The sequence below is a fragment of the Coptis chinensis genome, chromosome 1 (genome assembly GCF_015680905.1).
Source record: "Coptis chinensis isolate HL-2020 chromosome 1, ASM1568090v1, whole genome shotgun sequence".
Lineage (NCBI taxonomy): Eukaryota > Viridiplantae > Streptophyta > Magnoliopsida > Ranunculales > Ranunculaceae > Coptis > Coptis chinensis.
In genome coordinates, this window is record NC_141456.1 from 46227604 (window position 1) to 46245651 (window position 18048).

At 38.3% G+C, this 18048-nt stretch overlaps 1 protein-coding gene and 1 pseudogene across 8 annotated transcripts; both read left to right on the forward strand.

Annotated features, from left to right (window-relative positions):
- Positions 1-901: 901 nt before the first annotated feature.
- LOC147524284 (UDP-galactose/UDP-glucose transporter 3-like) lies at positions 902-3559 on the forward strand (annotated as a pseudogene). The gene is made up of 7 exons (XR_015219055.1): positions 902-1155; positions 1232-1329; positions 1419-1549; positions 1712-1742; positions 1846-1949; positions 2093-2213; positions 2911-3559. The product of XR_015219055.1 is annotated as a UDP-galactose/UDP-glucose transporter 3-like (transcript).
- A 676-nt stretch (positions 3560-4235) lies between these two features.
- Positions 4236-14989, forward strand: LOC147524285 (metal transporter Nramp2-like). Of its 7 annotated transcripts, none has more exons than XM_086602725.1 (9): positions 4236-4510; positions 4714-4855; positions 4936-5018; positions 5180-5226; positions 5315-5414; positions 5747-5887; positions 5984-6120; positions 6216-6466; positions 6678-7093. In XM_086602725.1, exons 5-8 carry the CDS (start codon positions 5377-5379, stop codon positions 6308-6310), a joined length of 411 nt encoding a protein of 136 aa, XP_086458851.1. In that variant the 5' UTR covers positions 4236-4510; positions 4714-4855; positions 4936-5018; positions 5180-5226; positions 5315-5376; the 3' UTR covers positions 6311-6466; positions 6678-7093. The 7 variants fall into 7 exon arrangements, with proteins under 7 accessions (XP_086458851.1, XP_086458858.1, XP_086458840.1 ...); XM_086602737.1 differs by lacking the exons at positions 4236-4510; positions 4714-4855; positions 4936-5018; ... (2 more) ...; positions 5747-5887; positions 5984-6120 and adding exons at positions 9055-9250; positions 9360-9439; positions 9742-9863; ... (2 more) ...; positions 13878-14776; positions 14846-14989 and having other exon boundaries at positions 6313-6466; positions 6678-8509; XM_086602732.1 differs by lacking the exon at positions 5315-5414 and having other exon boundaries at positions 6216-6419.
- Positions 14990-18048: the final 3059 nt, after the last annotated feature.

The window sequence follows — 18048 nt, forward strand, 5'->3', positions numbered from 1 at the left end:
TCCTGTTTGTTGGCAGTATGAAAAAAAAAAAACTTGAAGTGGGTAAACAAACGTGGTTTAAAAACTATGGAAGGCTAAGTGCAATTACTTTTCAGTCTTGACTTTTGGACAATTGACTTTTGGCGTTTGTTTGTTAATCTAAAATCCTAAAATACTTTAAAAATGGGTTGGAGATAGTTTTGAGTGGCAATTTGATATTATATTATATCAAAGAAAAGATCAACTGGTAGCTTACTAAACCCATCTTTCTTTTTTCTTCTTCTTTCCTTTTCTTAGAAAATCCATAGTTACTAAGAAGAGGTGGAATTGCTGTTTCTTTTCTCCTCATCTTCTCTCTCCGGTGTTATATATGTGAGCAAAGAAACAGGAAAGACAATGCACAAATGTAGCACACTTTTACTCTACTACTTATAAATAGCGTGGGCAAATTAGCCGAATAAGCTGGCAAATTGGTTATCCCGTTATGTCTCTTCTTAATTTCGTGACAAGACTTTTTTTTTGGTTTCTGTTTTGTTGGCCCACCAAAAAAAAACAAATTTAATGAGAGGAGTACGTGGTTCGGAAACGAAGAAGGCTAGTGCAATTAACTTGTTCAGTCGTTGACTTATTGGACAATTGACTGTGTGGCGTTTGATTTGTTAATAATTATGAAAGCACCACCTTTTCGAAGAGTCTGTCTCAAAATTGCACCTAGAAGCTAGAAGATTTTCTTGCTAGTTGCTACGTGCATTTTGTGCTGTGATTTGCATGTTTTGCAATCACAGTCCACCATACCAAAGTCTAAAGTCTAAACATAAGGCCCATAGTTTGTCTAACAAACTTGGACCATTTTAAACCCAAGTAACCTGGTCGCGTGTCAACGACCAATAAGAAGAGAGAGTGACGACAACTACGCAATGAAACATCGCCACGTGTCAGTGTGATTCTTCGCGGGTACTTTATAAAGTTCAACTTTGTCGAAACGAAGAAGAATCAAATCAATTTTTCCAATTCTGAAAAAAAGCGTAATTCTCAGCAGGATCCATAAATTCCGGCGAGATTTCAGGCGGGGATGGAAAGGCATGGGAGTGGAGTTGGGCGAGCATTGTTATTGGGATTCTGCATTGCTGGAATCTGGTCATCCTATATCACACAAGGAGTCCTTCAAGAGACTATGTAAGCTTTTTCTTTGTCTTGTTAATTGCAATCAATCTTTGAAACCTGTGTTTATAATAATAATATTGTGTTTCAGATCAACCAAGCGGTTCGGTCCTGAAGGGAAACGCTTCGAGCATCTTTCATTCCTAAACCTTGCACAAAATGTAGTTTGTTTAATTTGGTCTTTTATGAGTAAGTTTTCCTTAGTTTCTCCCTTTGGACGTTCTTTTTATGAATCTATTATTCTTAACAAATTTGTTTACTCTTATTTTCTTGTGCAGTGCTAAAGATATGGTCCAGAAGTAGCAGTGGTGGAGCTCCATGGTGGAGTTATTGGAGCGCTGGTATCTCAAACACAATTGGTCCAGCTATGGGGATTCAAGCTTTAAAATACATCAGTTACCCTGCCCAGGCACGTTATACTTTTATTTTCACCATAGGCTACATCATTTGTGATGGTCTTTAAGTCTCTGATATCTTAATACTAAATCTTTCGTCATTTCTGTCCATATAGCTTTCTCATTAGATGGAAAAGCATATTAACTTTACTCACATTGTTATTATTCCTTTGCAGGTCCTGGCTAAATCTTCAAAAATGATTCCAGGTATGAATTCCTTTATGCAGCCACGAATATGAATTTGTTACAATAGTAGGATTTGTGGTTCACGTTTTATAACTTGACTGATGGATCTCTGACCTGCATGCAGTTATGTTGATGGGTGCACTAGTTTATGGTATTAAATATACTTTTCCTGAGTACCTGTGCACTTTCCTTGTTGCTGGAGGGGTGTCTGCATTTGCTCTTGCTAAGGTGAGGACTGTGTACTTGGAGTTGAATTAACGAGCAGAAGAACTATCCATATGAAGTTCCATTACAGTTTATAAACTTTGCGTTGTAGTTATTAGCTTTTCTCTTTACTCTTATTTTTTCTTCTGTTTTGTTGACAACAATAGGCGAGCTCAAAGACCATAAGCAAGCTGGCTCACCCAAATGCACCTCTTGGATATGGGCTATGTTTCCTGAACTTAGCATTTGTGGATTTACAAATGCCACTCAGGATTCAATTTCAACAAGGTATGAATGTTCAGAAATTGGGTAGTCACTTCTGTGCATATCAATTTATGTAAATTCCATTTACCTCATCCCTCCCATCCGTATTTTCTCCCCTCCCCCTGTTAATATATTGATATAACTAAGAATGTGGTTATCACCATTGCCAATGCCCATCATGCATAATTTGTGCCATTGTAGCTGATACTCAAGCTGCCAGGAAATTTTAGCCTCAGTAGCAACTGCAAGCCTGAAAGGTGATGCCTAAGAAAATGCCTTGTTGTGTAGTCCTGTATGGTGAGAGAATTGAAGGTTCTTAATGTGCCCTACCCATCCGGCAGTGAAGCAATACCCGGTCTTCATCTCAGTCTCCATTGTACTTGTACGACAATCTATGAACTTACTGAAATGAAGTTTGAGCCTGAACCTTTTAAAGACCACTCCTTTGATGTTTGCATTTGCACAAATTTTAGGACAACACTTTTTAATCCCACTTCCTATTTACACTTCACAAAGCATGAGGATGTTTTATATGAAGCAAAAAAACTTATATAATCTGATATTTCACAAGTAATAACAAACAGTTACTATTCTGGGTTACAGATCACTAGCAAATCAATTTTCATGTAGTGAATACTCTCTCGAAACACATTCATTTAATACATCAATGCATATATAACTTCATGCTCCCCAGCTCAACCGTTTGTAATCTGTTACACAGGTACCCTAAAACGAGTGCTTGGGATATAATGTTGGGGATGAATTTATGGGGTACCATATACAACATCGTATACATGTTCAGCTGGTCACGTGGAAGTGGATTTGAGGCAGTCCAGTTTTGTAGAGATCATCCAGAGGCAGCATGGGATATTTTTCTCTTTTGTGTGTGTGGGGCAGTTGGGCAGAACTTTATCTTTTTGACCATCAGCAGATTTGGCTCCCTTGCCAACACCACCATCACAACTACTCGGAAATTTGTGAGCATTGTGGTTTCTTCAGTGCTTAGTGGTAATCCCCTGTCGGCAAAGCAGTGGAGTAGTGTCATAATGGTCTTCTCCGGTCTGTCATACCAGATATATTTGAAGTGGAGAAAGCTCCAGAAGAAAAGAAAATCCATGTAAGGAAGGATATTAATTCGTCATACTTCTTTGTTTCTATTATTATAGATGGGTCTAAGCATTAAGGTTTAGTGTTCCCTTGAGTTTTGATAGTTTTGCAAGAGTAGAGGAAAATGTAATCGATCATTAATGTAAAATGAAGCGGTGTAAAGCATCTGTTCACATTTCAGCAGTGTCTCTTAGTTGTAAACACCAAAATATCATTTGATTTTAAGAGTAGGTCTGAAACAACAAGTGATTCTGGTTGTACTATACTTTGATGCATCACCATTGTCAAGACAGTAATTGATTGGCATAATCCACTTGCGCTAGTAGCCTGCTGATATATGTATAAATGATCTTTTGTACTATTCTTAATTGGGGATATGCTTTTGTACTATTCTTAATTGGTGTACTAGTTAGTGTTCACCAACATATTTGCTGGTAAAAGCTACCAGCGATCCTAGTGGCTCAGTGTTACTAAACATATTCCCAATCATCCAATAAGGAAATAAGTATTTCCTCCACGATTTTCTCCCCAAATACCTGCGTACTCTCTCTCCCACTTCCCACCAACTTCTGTTCTCTCCCGCCATCACTCTTCTTCTCCACTCTTCCCTAGTGTCTAGTTAGGGAGTTGGAGTAGAGGTGTTCTTAATTTTGTTTATAGCTTCATTGGTTGATTGTACTTATACGTGTTGGTTTTGTTTGGGGTGGGATATTCATTATTGCATTTGGTTGAATGGGGTTATATGTTCATCAGTTTAATTCAAGAGATGGAGTTAGGTTGCCCTTATTTGTTTGGTTATATCTGTTCTTGCATTGGATCATTTTTTTTTTACTTGCCCATTTCTTCACGGAGTTATTTACTTTTACTTGATTATAGGGCCGTTATGGGAAGTAGTCTCTTTTACTTTCTAAACCATGGTTGTGAGGCTTTCTTTGAAACCTGATAGTTTTGAGAATGTGGAATATAGTTGCAAGAAGGTGAATGTGATCTCTATTGTTTGGCTAGATTTGTAATCTATATACATTTTGAGTTATCATGGGAGCTGCATGTTGTGTTGCTGCAAGGGGCAGAACACTACCTAATAGAACCAGCACCGAAGCTCTGCACAGGAATATTAGGTATTCTCCTTCGTGGAGTTTTAGATGGCCACAACAGACGGCGTGTTGCAGATGAAGTAGGAGATTCCCCAAGTCGATATTCTCATGGAAACAGTGGTAATGATGGCTCGGACATTAAAGACCGAATAGGTGTTGAAAGAGATATTTAGTCTTAGATTTTGAGTTTGAAATTACTTAAAATGGAGAACTTCATATGAAGACACTTGGGCTTCAAGCTAGAAATTTTTTCTTTGTTAGATTTTTATATTTTTATATTTTAATTGTTTGATTATTGCCTTTGATCAATTTCCTCAAATCAGGACGATGTAGCAACTACTGCATAGGATGCAGTCACCATCATACATGGACTGGACGATAAATAACTTATGGTTGTTCATCAGAGGATAAAACTCAGGACATGTGTCAGTGGCATACAAGGCAGTCAAAGACATCACTTTACAGGTCCAGTCTTAACGTCTATATCATTTACATTATATTGTTTATTAAGACAAGACAAATAAACTGTCTTTTGTTGTCCACAGTCCATGTCCATTACTCCTTTTTGGGAATAATGTTTTATCTTAAGGATGCACAGAGTCGAGGACATACTATTGAATGTTCACATGTACGTGAAATTAAAATTTAAGAAGCATAAGATCCTTTTTCTTTCTTTCTTTTTTTCCAATTTTTATTTTTATAATTTCAAGTCTACATTTATTTTTCTGTACATGATGCTGCTCGATTAATTTCAATTTATACATCTATCTTTTGGTTGACATAATGCAGGTCCAAGTATAACAGTTCCTAGGACTCTTGAGTTGGCTGCTCTATAGGTTATTCTTTGAACTCAACTTTTCCTCTATGAAGGCATAAGTGATAAGTGATAGCTAATCTTTTTGCTTACTTTTCATGATTGAGCAGGGTAACGATTATTAATAACTGAAAATAGTTAATAATCCTGATATAAGACAAAGGAATATGAGATGCAAATAGGCAAAATCAATACAACTTTTTTGCAAAAGTATGTTCACAGTATCATTTAAATGGATATTGTTTGTATATCTTAGCTTACTAGCTATTTTCAAATTTGAATGAAAAAAGAGTTGCTTGAGGTGCAAGAGCATGCGGCAGTTTCAACATGCTCCATGATCCACTCAATAATTATGAAATCGCTGATAATTGTGAGAATCTTGGATCGATTACCTCGTTGTGGTTATGAGTTAAGCATTTTGTGAAGCCTTAATTGTTGAGTGGTTAAAGAACACTACTCAAGTGAAAATGTTTGAAGAATCAATCGTTTCCATTTTCTTTCTCATCTCAAACTAACGAGTTTTAATCATTTAATTGGGCTAGGTATTTGTTGTGGGTTATGGCTGAGTTGGATTTAATTGGTGCTGATATTCAAGAAGTTATTGGTAGTGCTATTGCTATTCAGATTTTGAGTCATGGCTACTTGCCACTTTGGGCTGGTGTTCTCATCACTGGTACTGATTGGTAAGCAGAAAAAATTTCATCTTTTTGAGTGAACAGTTTTAGTTTTTGGCTTAAATTTGTGTTTTGAGTGTAATCAAATGTTGTGTGTTTGTACAGTTTTATATTTCTGCTTCTTGAGAACTATGGAGTGTGGAAATTGGAAGCTGTTTTCACGGTTCTGATTGCGACGATGGCTATATTGTTTGCTTGGATGTTTGGAGAAACTAATCCCAGTGGGAAGGAAGTACTAATAGGTATCGAATGTAGTGTTATTTATTGTTCAATCATTTCAGTTTGTTTCTTTTTTTGTTCCGAAGTTGTAGCTGTAACTGTTGTCTTCTCTATGTAGGTGTTTTAGTGCCAAAGCTAAGCTCAAGAACAATTCGGCAAGCTGTAGGGGTTGTTGGCTGTGTGATTATGCCACAATGTATTCTTAAAACCTGATGAGAAGAAGAATTTGGACGGCACTCCACTTTATATGTAACCAGAATCGATTAAGAAGTGCCTTCGGATATTTGTGCAATTGGGTGTGATGTTGTAGAGATGGTTACAGGTAATCCTACTTGGAAGTGTAGGCTTGATGCAGATGTTAACCACAATGTATGATAACTTTACAAGTTTACATCATCCAATAAATAATTTTCATTCAATAGATTTGGCTTTTGATTTCCATTTTTCTATTTTCCTTATGTTTATATTATTATTTCCATTCTTTGTTTTCTCAGCCTTTTCATGTTTCGGTGTTTTGATTCTCTTTTATTCATTGTAATAGCCACTGCCTTCTTTAATTGCAATTAATATTTCTATGCAGAAAGCTTCCTCCAAAAACAAGATTGTTTTCCTCTTTAAGTCCAATAATGAAAAAGCTTTTGGAAACCCTATCAAAAGGAGGTGATTAATGCAATAATGAGTGCGTATGATGCTTTTGTTTCGATTCCAACTGGAGGTGGAAAGCGCCTTGCTTACCAAGTAACACCAATGGTTTAGAACATCTTTATAGAACTTTTACTCCGTAATATTATTTGTCAGGTGATCAATGCAACAATGCAGTATGGTATAATGTGCACATGTAGTATTCTTTGTAATTATCCCATCAAGTGGGTGGTTGATTTTTCTTATTAGTTGTTTTGTTTCTGAAGGAGTTTTAGGTTCCTTTAACAACATTCAGTTCTTTTTAAACTCTTATTCGGATTTTGTTCAACATATATTAACCATTGAAGCTGAAAAGTAGGTACACCTAGATATGTTTTTTCTTTGACCATTTTTTTTTACAGCTCTTCAATCAAACCTTATTTCATAGATTAGATAGTAGTAATGGGTAAACACATTTTTCCCTTTTAGAAATCTAGCTTTTATAATCTAATCATCAGCTAAGGCATTCACTATTGCATCTTTCCTCCTAAATAAATTCATCGAGATGGGGACTATTACTATTCTATTTAGTAGGTGATAAGGTAATGTATTTTTTTTTTCTTTAATCTATTTGGCTTCAATAATCGAGTGCTTAATGATTATATGATTATCAATAATCATGTATTTGGTTTCTCTAACAATTGGTATATAATAGCAATCATTAGCACGACTAGAATTATTACCATGTCCAGAAAACAGTACCACCTACCGGGAATAAAGAATACTGGAGGTGCCGACTAGCAAAGTCGGTAAAACCTTTGGGTGATGATACCAGAGGTCTGGGGCTCGAATCCCGCCAGCATCAAAGAGTTACTGATCTCATTTAAAACAGGCTTACCAAAAAAAAAAAAAAAAAAAAAAAAAAATTTGAAGAATACTAGGTTCACTTATCGTTAATGATGGTGTATTATTATTTGTTACCAACAAATACTAATTTAACAAGAAATATGTAGGTTGGTTATGGATTCACATACGTACAGACAACCCTGTGTTTGGTGGATAAAATTAGAATATAATTTGTGTTTGTTTATGAGCATTGCAATGTGATGGAGTGACTTTTAGGCAGGATGAGGGAGAGGAAAAAGCAAATGGCGGGAGCAGAATATGGGGAAGTAGAACTCACCCACATGGCCGCATCAAATGTGGAAGCAGGAGGTAGAGAGGGTGGGAGAGTGACATTTGCTGTGGGTGGAACTAGAAATCAGCTGAGATGCAGAGACAACAAGAGAGGGAGAGGATAGAAACATACAGACTGCTGAAACATTTTTTCTATCTAACCATAAAACATTTTATGCCGTAGTTTGCTAGAGCACTCCCTTTGGTTGTTGATTAACCTTCTTTTGGAACTTCCAAAATCCAGGATTTCTGAACTTCAGTTTTAGTTGCACTTTCGGATGTGCCAATAATTATTGTATTAGGGAAATTATGCGTTTTTAAAAATGCTAATGGAGCTACCTTTGGTAGCCATGACCATATTGCTACCATTATGAATTGAAGTCCAATTAGCTAGAGAAAGAATGATCAAGCATGAAAGAAGAACTTGAAAATCTGGGAAAGTCAAAGAGAAGTTGGAATATCCTTTCGAAATTGGGGTTCAGAATACCAAAGCACCAAATCCCACAACAGAACTACCTGAGAATGGATATAAAGTCACAGAAGTGATCTGTGTGTGGATTGATTTTGAAAGTGAAGACTAAGCATTAGTTTTGTACTCAGCCTCTTAGGAACTAGGTAATTTTTTCTGGTTGAAGATTAGAATCTCTGTAATTCTTTGGCTCAGGAGGTAGGTTATATTCAATTCATTTCTAATTAATTCCCTTCCTTTCTAATTTGAACAGATACTCGATTTGAGAATAGTCTACCCTCAGTCCTATCAATTGTTTAAGTAGAATAAGATAGTGGAGTAAGTTGAAAGTCTGAGATTTAGATTTGCATATATTCTCATAACGAGTTACTAGATGCGCTTTAATCTATATTCCCTATTGAACAAAGAAATGGTTGTTTGCATATGCGTTGATACAAGCACAAAAAATGGTGTTGATTTCACCAGTGTGAGAATACATAGCAAAAATGGTGTTGATTCTCAAACGGTACACCCACCCTCCCCTTTCCCCATCTTGATTTGTTTTTCTATTCTAATAATTTTTTATGATTTGTTTATTTATGCCGTTAAAATTATCCAAGAAAAAAGCCTTGGACTTCATTAATTACCTGCAATTTATAACTGTATGATTTATTAGACCCATATGATAGAGTTATATTTGGTTAATATGCAGGTTAGCATTGTAAATGTTGTGTATTCACAATCAGAGTTGCTTCAGAAAGAAGTGTTTTTAGTAGAAATAGTTGATTCAACATCAAAAGAATCAGTGTCCCACCTTAAAGTTGTTTTCTTCTTACGCTCGACGTAGGAGAGCATTCAGCATTTGAGACGACAAATTGCTAGCCCAAGATTTGGAGAGTATCACCTATGTAAGATTTCTTCACACGCTTACGTTTTGACCTAGATTTTTAAGTTGGAAATGTTATGATTTTCTTCTTACTGCCCAATGTTATAAACGTTGTATTTTCGTTTGTACAGTTTTCTCTAACATTATGAAGGACACCCAGATGCATATACTGGCTGATTCCGATGAGCAAGAAGTTGTCCAGCAAGTTCAGGTGACGGTGATTCTGCTTTCAATAGCTATATATATATTGAACTAAGTCTCTTTCCATTTGTCTTTAAAATCATTATAGAGCCATGCATCATCTGACCTTCTCCTACCGTAATAAAACTTTATAAAATTTAATTGTCTTTCAAGTAATATTTTTCTAAACTATCAGAAAAATTGTGCAAATAGTAACAATTTTAAAAGTCTGAAAGTTAATCACAGTCTTTCCTTATAAGGTTTGCGTCACCTTAGTTTCCTTTGCAAAATTCTTATTCTGATAAAATCATTAATCTAAAGTTTCTCATGAAGCGATAAGAGTTGGTGCTGCAAGAGGTAGAGTAGTGAGCTTAATTTGATTGGAAACAAAGCACAACAATGGGTTTGACAAGTAGCGTGCTTAGAAGAAATCAAATAACGTACTTGACTAGTAGGTATATATTTTATTTTCTATACAGTTGACCCTCAATTGTGTTTTTCAGCCATAGTATATCTTTGTTTGTTTGCTATTCTTTGTTCACCTCTACTGGAACAAAGTTATATATGCCACATTATGTCATAATTTTATCTGGACTTTTTGCTTAACTCACTACGAACTTTTTGCTTAACTCACTAGGTCGGAGCACAAATTGAGACTGAGCTAAAAGAAAAGAAGCTGAGTGTAGAAGATGCTCTTAATGCAACCAAGGTATCTTTTGATTTATGCTAATGTTGTCTTACTTGAATACTGAGAACACAGAGAAATGTGTACGATAATTTGGTGTTGTCAATGGTTTTCAGGTGGCTGTTGAGGAAGGCATTGTAGTTGGTGGAGGGTGCACCCTGTTGAGAGTTGCAGCAAAGGTTGATGCTATCAGGGATGCTCTTGATAATGAGGAGCAAAAGGTATATGTCGACATATACTTATAGCGCATTCAATCTTATGCTCCCTTTCTTATCTTCACCTTAGATATTATTGAATTTGAATTTCAGGAATAACTTTTGGAAGTGTTATCCAAGTTTATTGTAGATTATACCCTAGATTGTTATACGGTTCACTTCAGACTAGCCATAATATTTCCATCTGAGCCGATCGATCTCCATGTTTGGCTGGTTCACATAATCACATTCTCAGGCAAGGGAACCTAGTAGCAGATTCATTAGCAAAAGGAGAAAGCAACTTAGAATGGTTGAATGTTATATTTTATGGCAGTCTAGGTTGTACATATACATATTATTGTTCATGTCCCCTGCATTTAGCAATTTAGGTTACGTTTGTTTACTAACTTAAGGAAAGGATAGGAAAACTAATGAGCGATCTACTATGGAATAGAAAAGAAAATAATGTAATAGATTTTTCTTTTGATGCGTCCATTTGGTTACTTCTGAGGTCAAAAAAGGAATAGAAAACTACATATTTTTTATTGAATTTTATTTTCTTTTTTCCTTTTCCATTATTGTTTGTTACGCAAAAATTGAGAAAAGGAAAATGTTCAATTCCGAGTGTTGAGCCTCGGACTCCAAAACATTTTCCTTTCCATAACAAACAAACAATAATGATAACTGCCCAATGGTTTCTTTTTCTTTTATGACAAAGAGGTTACGGGCTTACGGCCTATATCGGTTTGTTGTTCTTGTTAACGAAAATAACGGGGTTGTTGTGCTCCATTATCTATTGTGAGGCATCTCAAATACGAACCTGTTATAACCTGAAATGTTGAGCTTGGGTTGGGTCGGGTACGTCAAAGACAAATTTCCAAATTCCGGGTGTAGGTTGCTTTGACACTCCCATTTGGTGTTAACACAGAAAAGAATTGGGCATTTCGCGTAGAGTGAGACAAAGAATGAGTAACGAGTCGAAAAAGAGGGAATCAGTAGCGGATGTGGAAGAACAGTTCCTACCAAAATTTGCATGTGTGAGAACTGAGAACACATTCCAGCCCAATCTCTTAGCACATGTTCTGAACTTGAACTTGGATGTAAGAAATGTATGTACTAAACGAGTAGTATCTATTTATGTAAGCGGTTATATTTAGCTAAAAAAATATAAGAATAAATGGATTACGAGATAATATATATATATATATAATATATTTTATATATATATATATATATATATATATATATATATATATATATATATATATATATATATATATATATATATATATAGAAGAGGGTTCCATTTACCACACTTTTTATACCATGCCCCACAACTTTCTGTAAAATGTTAATTATAACATAATTTTTTGTAGAAACCATGAAGATCATCTCTACAAAATTTCAACTAATTTGATAATGTTTAACTATGTCAAAAGATGATTGCAAAATCGTAAAATCTGAATCGCGAAAAAAAAAAAATCAAAATTGATAACGATTTTTAACTAGGTTAGAGATTTCGAAATGGGATGAATTTTTGTGGAGATATTATCAATGGTTAGTAGATCATATCCACAAATTATTAACACTTAATTCATCTTGTAAAGGGGTGTGGTATAAACTATGATATAAAAAGTATGGTAAGCAGACCGCTGACCGCCGATATATATATATATATATATATATATATATATATATATATATATATATATATATATATATATATATATATATAAGAAATATAGGATATAGGGAGTTAGGGACTTTCATTAATATAAAGCAAGCAGAGAATACAACTCGGTCGTACTTTCGATTAAACAAACTTGGACAAAAGAAGGCACTAAGTTATTACAACCCGATTGCAGATTAACTTTTGCTTCTTCAATGTAGAGGTTATGTTTGGTTAACCTTCCAAATGTAGGTTTGTTTAGGGGAAAGATGGTGTTTGTGGTCGGATTTGACCGAAGTTCATATGGACGAGAGCGCGCCTCATTATCAAGTTCTTTCTCTGGGGAGACTTAAATTAGGTCAACCGTAGTTCCTCCTCCTCTTTATATAGGCAAGTTGCACCGTGCCTCTTGCTCTCTCCCGCCGTCGAGATCCAGGTCTTCAAGTCACTTGCGAGCCTTAATGGTGAGTTAAGGACATTGATTGTTAAAAAGCGTGCACCGAGTCTCGGTCTTGATGGCTATAGTAAAGACGTGACGCTTTTGAGCCATTATTGTGAACAAGAGGATTAAAGCTATGGAGGTCGCCTGGCGAGATCATTTGCTTTCGACTCGAGTCACTTAGAAGCGCGAGCTGGGGAACGTCACGTGAGATCGGTTTCTTTGCCCGAAGTCAAGTCACTATGAAGCGAGCTTTGAGGGACGAGGATATGAGGTCAGTTTGGTATTTCTCAGTATACACCGGACACGCAGCGATATTCATTAGATGTGAATATTACTCCTTCACATATTCCCCATCTCGATAGAAGTCGCTTTTTTGGCAAAGGGCGACTTTGGCCGAGAGAGAACGATAACATGTGTTTAGTACATATGAGGATGCAAACAGGTGTAATGAGAAATTCCCCGCCCTCGTTTTTGTGGAATTCAAAAAGACGTTATAAAAGGTGGACGCGGTCGTCTAGGGTTTGAGTGCAATCATGACTTGCCTTGGGAGCCGAAAGGTTTTTGTACAAAACCGCATTTGGAGAACTGGAGAGCCATCGTTTTGTCATTTTTTAGAACTTGCGAAAGGTTTTAGAGTAACCAAGTTAGTCTTTCCTCCATTTTCGTTTTCTCTTCTTGCTTTGAAGGTTCTTTTTGCTTGTAATCTTGTTTAGGTCGTTTATTTGAGAAAAGAGAGAGAAAGTAAAAAATGTCTGACTCAGATGACATTCGTTCTAACGAAGTAATAGAGGAGTCGTTAGGGTTCGAGAGTGAGGAGGTAGAAGTGAGATCAGGATCTGTAATAGCTATAGCGAGTAACTCCAGTTCTGTTATGGCATCTTCTTCTTCTAGTGGTTTGCCTCCGATAATTGTAGATAGGAACGTTGTAAATTGTTTTGTAGACTTAAGGGAAGCTTGTGGTATAACGGTTAGCAAACTGGCTATATACGAGCTGGGATCTTTAGAGAACGTTTTTAGTACAGAGTTCGTTCCTGGAGATTATGGGGTGGTGGTTTGTGAGGGACAGTTGAGGGCTGGAATGAGGTTACCGTTCTCTTGGTTAACCTGTGAGTTTTTAAACTTTTGTGAGAAAGCGCCCTGCCAGTTCGTTGGCAATACCTGGCATTTGTTAAGGGTATTTGATCTATTGAATGAGAGCGGTGAGTATCGCTGATATCGTGGAGCACTATGCTGTGAAGCGGTTCAGGGCCAACAATTTTAGTTTACAAACACTGACTGGGAAGTCGAGCGTCCTGGATGGGGTTAGCAACGAACCCTAGGAAAAGTGACCGTTGTTGGTGGTTGGAAATTATTGTGTCCCTGGGTTTAGTGTTGAAACTAGGGTTTGTAATTTTGCTGGTATGTATCGCTTTGTTGTCTGTTGCTCATCTGTTTTGGTAGTTGGTTTTGAATTTGATTCATCTCTTTGACGTTTTGCAGATGTCAGTGTTTCCAGGGGAAGTTCACTTGGGGTTATTGAGAAGTTCTCTAAGCTAAGTTGAGCTCAGAAACAAAAAAGGCTGCCCGAAGTAGCGAACAACTTTGTGGAGAGGGGAGGTCGTCAGATACGTTTGAAGAGAAGGAACCAAAAGAAGCGAGTGCGTGGTCTGATTGATAGTGAGTCGTCTACTGAGTCATCAATGGAAAGGGGAAACAGTGGGATTGTTACTAGGGAAGAAAGGAATAAGAACTATTCTGGGTATGGGCGTCCTGCCGGAGGAGCTGGGACCTCTGGGTTCGGTGGTGGTTTCTGAGGCGACCTGTCCATGGTGGCACTGAAGGTGTGGGGGTCGTTTCACAGGAGAGGTCGAGGGAGGGCTCGCCTCTAGACCTGGAGGAGATCGGATTTGTGCCTCGCCGCCAAGCATCCTGGCTAAGCGGAAGGCAGATGCACCTGATACTAGGGCCACCAAGGTGGCTAGGGTCGCCGACTGCTCTGCTGGTAGTGGGTCGGGTGCTTTGCCGAGCAAACTGGCGGGAAGGCGACTAGGAGCTCGAGGTCCAGGGGCGGGCTCGATCTGAGCATACCCGACTTGGATAGTTTTGAGAAAGGGATGAGTTTGGAAGTTGATGTGGGAGGTAAGGGAAAAGCGGTTGCTAGAGAAAGTGGTAAACTGGCTTCTGTTAGCAGCAGGGGTGATGACCTAGATCGCAACCTCGTCTACATTAGTGAGAGGATGGGGAAGAAGTTTGCAGTTAAACAATCTGACTGCAGCTTCAGGTCGGCACCCATTACTAGTTGTATCTTGGATGGAGTTGTTCTAGATGGTGACAGGAAGGAGCTGGATGCCAAAGATCTGGATGAGAATCTGAGGACCATGGATATGGCTTATTACTTGGTAAGCTTTCATCTTATTTGTCATCTTTCTGTCTTGTGGTTGGACTTAACGTTGGTGTTTCTTTTGTAGTTGCTTGCTGGGTATCAGAAATTGAAATAGACGGCCCAGATAAGTGAAGCTGAGAAAGGCGAGCTGGAGAAGGTTAAGGAAGAATTGGTGAACGTGCAGATCGTTCAAGAGGCTGAAAAGAAAGAAATGGAGGGTCTAAGGAAAATGTACAATGACGCGTTGTGTTGGAGAGGTCGACAATGGCACTTCGATTGCGAATTGAGGGAAAAGGTTGAATACGGTCATTGAGTATGCTAAGAACCGCAAATCGATTGCTCGAAAAGCTCGACAAGCCGTATGACGCTGTGTGCCAAGATTATGATAGACTGGAGCAGACGTACTTTCAATTGAAAGAAGAGCATGAACGTGGGGCTCGAGGTATAAGTGTGCTTGACGTAACTGGAGATGCTAGTAATGTTCCGTTTATCGAAGATTGTTCATTGCCACGAACGAAGTGAGGTGCCTATCGACGTTCCAGAAAACTCTGTTGCCGTTCTGCCTGCTGATGTTGAGAGTGGTATTCCTAATGACTTGGAGCCATTGCAGACCGAAGCTTTGTCCAATGTTATTTGATCTATGTTTCTTATTGTGAGATTTTTGTGAGGTTTCGAATTTTTAAGTGGTTGTGATACAATAGAACTGGTTTCCTGGGCTTGCCTGGGCAGTTCGCCTTATTCTTTTTGTTGCGTGGCATGAGCCAGATACATTAAGAGTTGATAACTTGGGGCAACCTAGGCAGTTCGCCTTTAGTATTTGCTTTAATTTTGGTATTTGGACGAACTGGTTTCCACATAAGTGGCAGTTCAGTAGTTTTAAAAAACTGGTTTCCTGAGTATGTTCAGGTAATTCGTATTTTGAACTTATGAAATGTTTGCTTGCTTTGAAGTATTATCTTACTTTTGTCTGAATGCTTGTTGCATGTTGTTTTGACATCTCAGTAGGAATTTGACCTAGAGATATAAGTCCCGTTGTCTAGGAAGACTTAGGATGCCATGAAGCATTTGAACTCGACTGAGCGTATTGCTCAGGAGAGCATTTTGATTGTTACAGAAAACGCTCTGCAGTACGTTGATCCTAGAATTGTAGGTCTTCAACGAGTGAGAAGTGTTGTAGCTTAGTAGCCTTTGAGCTCGATTGAACGTTTTAGCTTAAGTACGCGTGTTGCTCTTAGAGAGCGTTCTCCACTGAGTTGACTCTAGGAGTATAGGTCTCCAACTAGTGAGAATTGTGTGAGCTATGTAGCCCTGGGCTCGAGTGAGCGTTTGAGCTCTGGAGAGCGTTTACGTTTGTTTGAATGTTTTGCTCTTAGAGAGGCGTTATGCATAGTTGACCCTAAAAGTATAGGTCTCCAACTTAGCGAGAAGTGTTAAGGCTAAGTAGCCCGTGAGCTATGTAATACTGGATCGAGTGAGCCTTTTAATGTGGTGAACATTTAAGCCCCCAGAAGCGTTTTAGTTCGAATGAGCCGCTTACGCTCTCTTAGAGCGAAGTTGTGTGTCGACTTGATAACATTGAGAGATTGTCGTGCATTCTTTGCAAAATAAAAACTATGTGTATGAATGCTAAGAGTAAGAACTCATGGAAATGGAATTTTTTATTGATAAAATTTCTTTAACAAGAAAGTATTCCAAGGACGTGGAAGTGCCTGTCCATCTTGGGATTTGATCCAATATGCACCATTGCCAACGACTCGTTCCACTATATAAGGGCCTTTCCATGTTGGTGCCAGTTTCGAGTCATCCTTAGTCTTTTTCAAGACTAGGTCACCAGGTTGGAAACTTCGAGGGTTAACTCGCTTGTTGTATGTCTTCCTCAGAGTTTGGTGGTAGGATGCTACTCGAATGGCTGCTAGGTCGCGGCCGTTCTTCAAGTAAGTTGACCTCTTTGTGCAAGAATGGAATTGTTCTCGACCAGATTCGGACGATCTTAGATCGAAGTCGTTGTAATAGTCACCAAGATGGGGATGACGGCCTCGATCTGAAAGCATAGTGAGAACGGTGACTCGCCTGTACTAGAATGAATGGCCGCTCTATAAGCCCATAAAATGTTTTCTAACCGCATTGGCTTAACGGGCTTTTGTTATTTTCGATATTCTTTGTCAAGTTTTCCATAATTGCTTTGTTACTAGCTTCTGCTTGACCATTGGTCTAAGCGTATTGGGGAGTGGAGAATGCGTGAACGATATTCCACTTGGCCAAGAATTCTTTGAATGTTTTCCCCTTGAATTAAGAGCAATTATCCATCACCAATGTGTGGGGGAGGCCAAATCTGGTAATGATGTTGGTCCAAATGAAGTTTCTGACATTAGATTCTTTGACATGAGCCAAGGGAATCGCTTCCACCCATTTGGTGAAGTAGTCTGTTGTAGCTAGGACGAACCAAAAGCTTGTGTTTTTCTGTGGAATGAATGGACCCATGATGTCCAAGCCCCACATGTGAAATGGCCAATGGCTAGCAATGTTGATCAGTTCGCGAGCTGGCTAGATGATGTTGTGGCCAAATGTTTGGCACTTAATGCATTTGAGTACATACTTCTTGGCATCGATCTGCATTCTTGGCCAGAAGTATCCTTGTGAGATCGCTTTGTGAGCCAAAGAGCGACCTTCTGTGTGGTTTCCATATTCTCCCTCGTGGATCTCTGCGAAAATCATCTAACCCTATTTTGGGCTTATGCACCTCAGATGGGGCCCTCCGGCGGACTTTATGAAAAGTTTGTCGTTTACTAGGCAGTAGCGACTTGACTGGTATTGAACCTGTCTGGCCTTGATGTGATCTATTGGTAATTTGCCTAGCTGGATATAATCTGTGATAGGTTGCATCAATATTTGACTCATCTGAGTGTCAGAGAGTGGCATAGGTCGGCAATTTCTAGGACGTGCTCATTTTGGTAAGCAGGTCGATTAACTACTTCGATGATTAGTTTCTTAGGGTCACAGTTCGGTGTTTGGGTCGCGAGGTACGCCAAGCTGTCAGCGTGGCGATTCTCTTCCCGTAGGAAATGGTGTATGGTGACTTTTTTGAAAGAAGGCGGTAATTGATTTACAACTTGAAGGTACTTAGAAAGGTTACCTTCATTGGTGGTATACTCATGGGCGATCTGGCGAACGACCAATTGTGAATCTCTAAAGACCTTGAGCTCCTGAGTTTCGAGCTCTAACGCCATACGGAGTCCCATGATCAGGGCTTCGTACTCCGCTTCATTATTAGAGGTCGTGAAATCGATG